At 46.9% G+C, this 1,217-nt stretch overlaps 1 protein-coding gene across 1 annotated transcript; it reads left to right on the top strand.

The window, feature by feature from the left end:
• Positions 1 to 289: 289 nt before the first annotated feature.
• On the top strand, positions 290 to 1,212 carry LOC108166100 (mucin-5AC-like; the record flags this gene model as incomplete). The annotated part of the gene is made up of 1 exon (XM_017303656.1): positions 290 to 1,212. A coding segment is annotated over one exon (923 nt), but the record flags the coding sequence as incomplete, so codon positions are not given.
• Positions 1,213 to 1,217: the final 5 nt, after the last annotated feature.

The following is a 1,217-nucleotide window of genomic DNA, read 5'->3' as shown; positions in this document are numbered from 1 at the left end:
TTTACAACCACAACAACTGAACCACCAACAACAACCACAGCTTCTCCAACCACAACTAAAGCAGCAAGAACAACCACATCAGCTTCAACCACGAATGCAGCTTCTCCAACCACAAGTGAAAGACCAACAACAACTACAGCTCCAACCACAACCACAAAAACTGAAGCACCAACGACAACCACCGCAGCTCCAACCACAACTTCAGCTGCTCCAACCGCAAGTGAAGGACCAACAACAACTATAGCTTCTCCAACCACAAAAACTGAAGCAACAACCACAAACCCAGCAGCTCCATCAACAACCACAGCAGCTCCAGCCACAACAACTCAAACAACAACTGCAGCTCAAACGTCAATCACAGCAGCAACAACCACAATCACAGGATCACCTATTAAAACCACAGCTACTCTATCAACAACAACAGGTTCTACAACCACAACAACTGAACTACCAACAACAACCACAGCTTCCCCAACCACAACCACAGCAGTTCAAACCACAACCACTGCAACTCCAACCACAACAACTGAAGCAACAACCACCACCACTGCAGCTCCATCACCAACCACAGCAGCTCCAACCAAAACAAGTGTAGCTACAGCCACAACCACAGTAGCTCCAACCACAATCACAGGATCACCTATTAAAACCACAACTACCTTATCGACAACCACAGGATTTATACCCACAACAACTGAAGCACCAACAACAGCTGCTCCATCAACGACAGTATCACCTATTAAAACCACAGCTACTCTCTCGACAACCACAGGATCTACAACCACAGCAACTGAAGTACCAACATCAACCACAACAGCTCCAACCACAACCACTGGAGGTGCAACCACAACCACAGCAGCTCAAACCACAACCACTGGAGGTGCAACCACAGCCACAATAGCTCCAACCACAACAAGTGAAGCTACAGCCACAACCACAACCATTGCAGCTCCAACATCAATCACAGGATCACCTATTAAAACCACAGCTACTCTATCAACAACCACTGCAGCTCCAACTACAACAACTGAAGCTACAGCCACAACCACAGCAGCACCAACAACAACCACAGCAGCTCCAACTACAAAAACTGAAGCTACAGCCACAACCACAGCAGCTCAAACCACAATCACAGGATCACCTATTAAAACCACATCTACCCTATTGACAACCAGAGGATCTATAACCACAACAACTGAAGCACCAACAACAACAAC

Source organism: Poecilia reticulata, unplaced genomic scaffold, assembly GCF_000633615.1.
Source record: "Poecilia reticulata strain Guanapo unplaced genomic scaffold, Guppy_female_1.0+MT scaffold_1767, whole genome shotgun sequence".
NCBI lineage: Eukaryota > Metazoa > Chordata > Actinopteri > Cyprinodontiformes > Poeciliidae > Poecilia > Poecilia reticulata.
The sequence above is the reverse complement of the archived record's forward strand: the minus strand, read 5'-3'. Positions and strand labels throughout refer to the sequence as shown.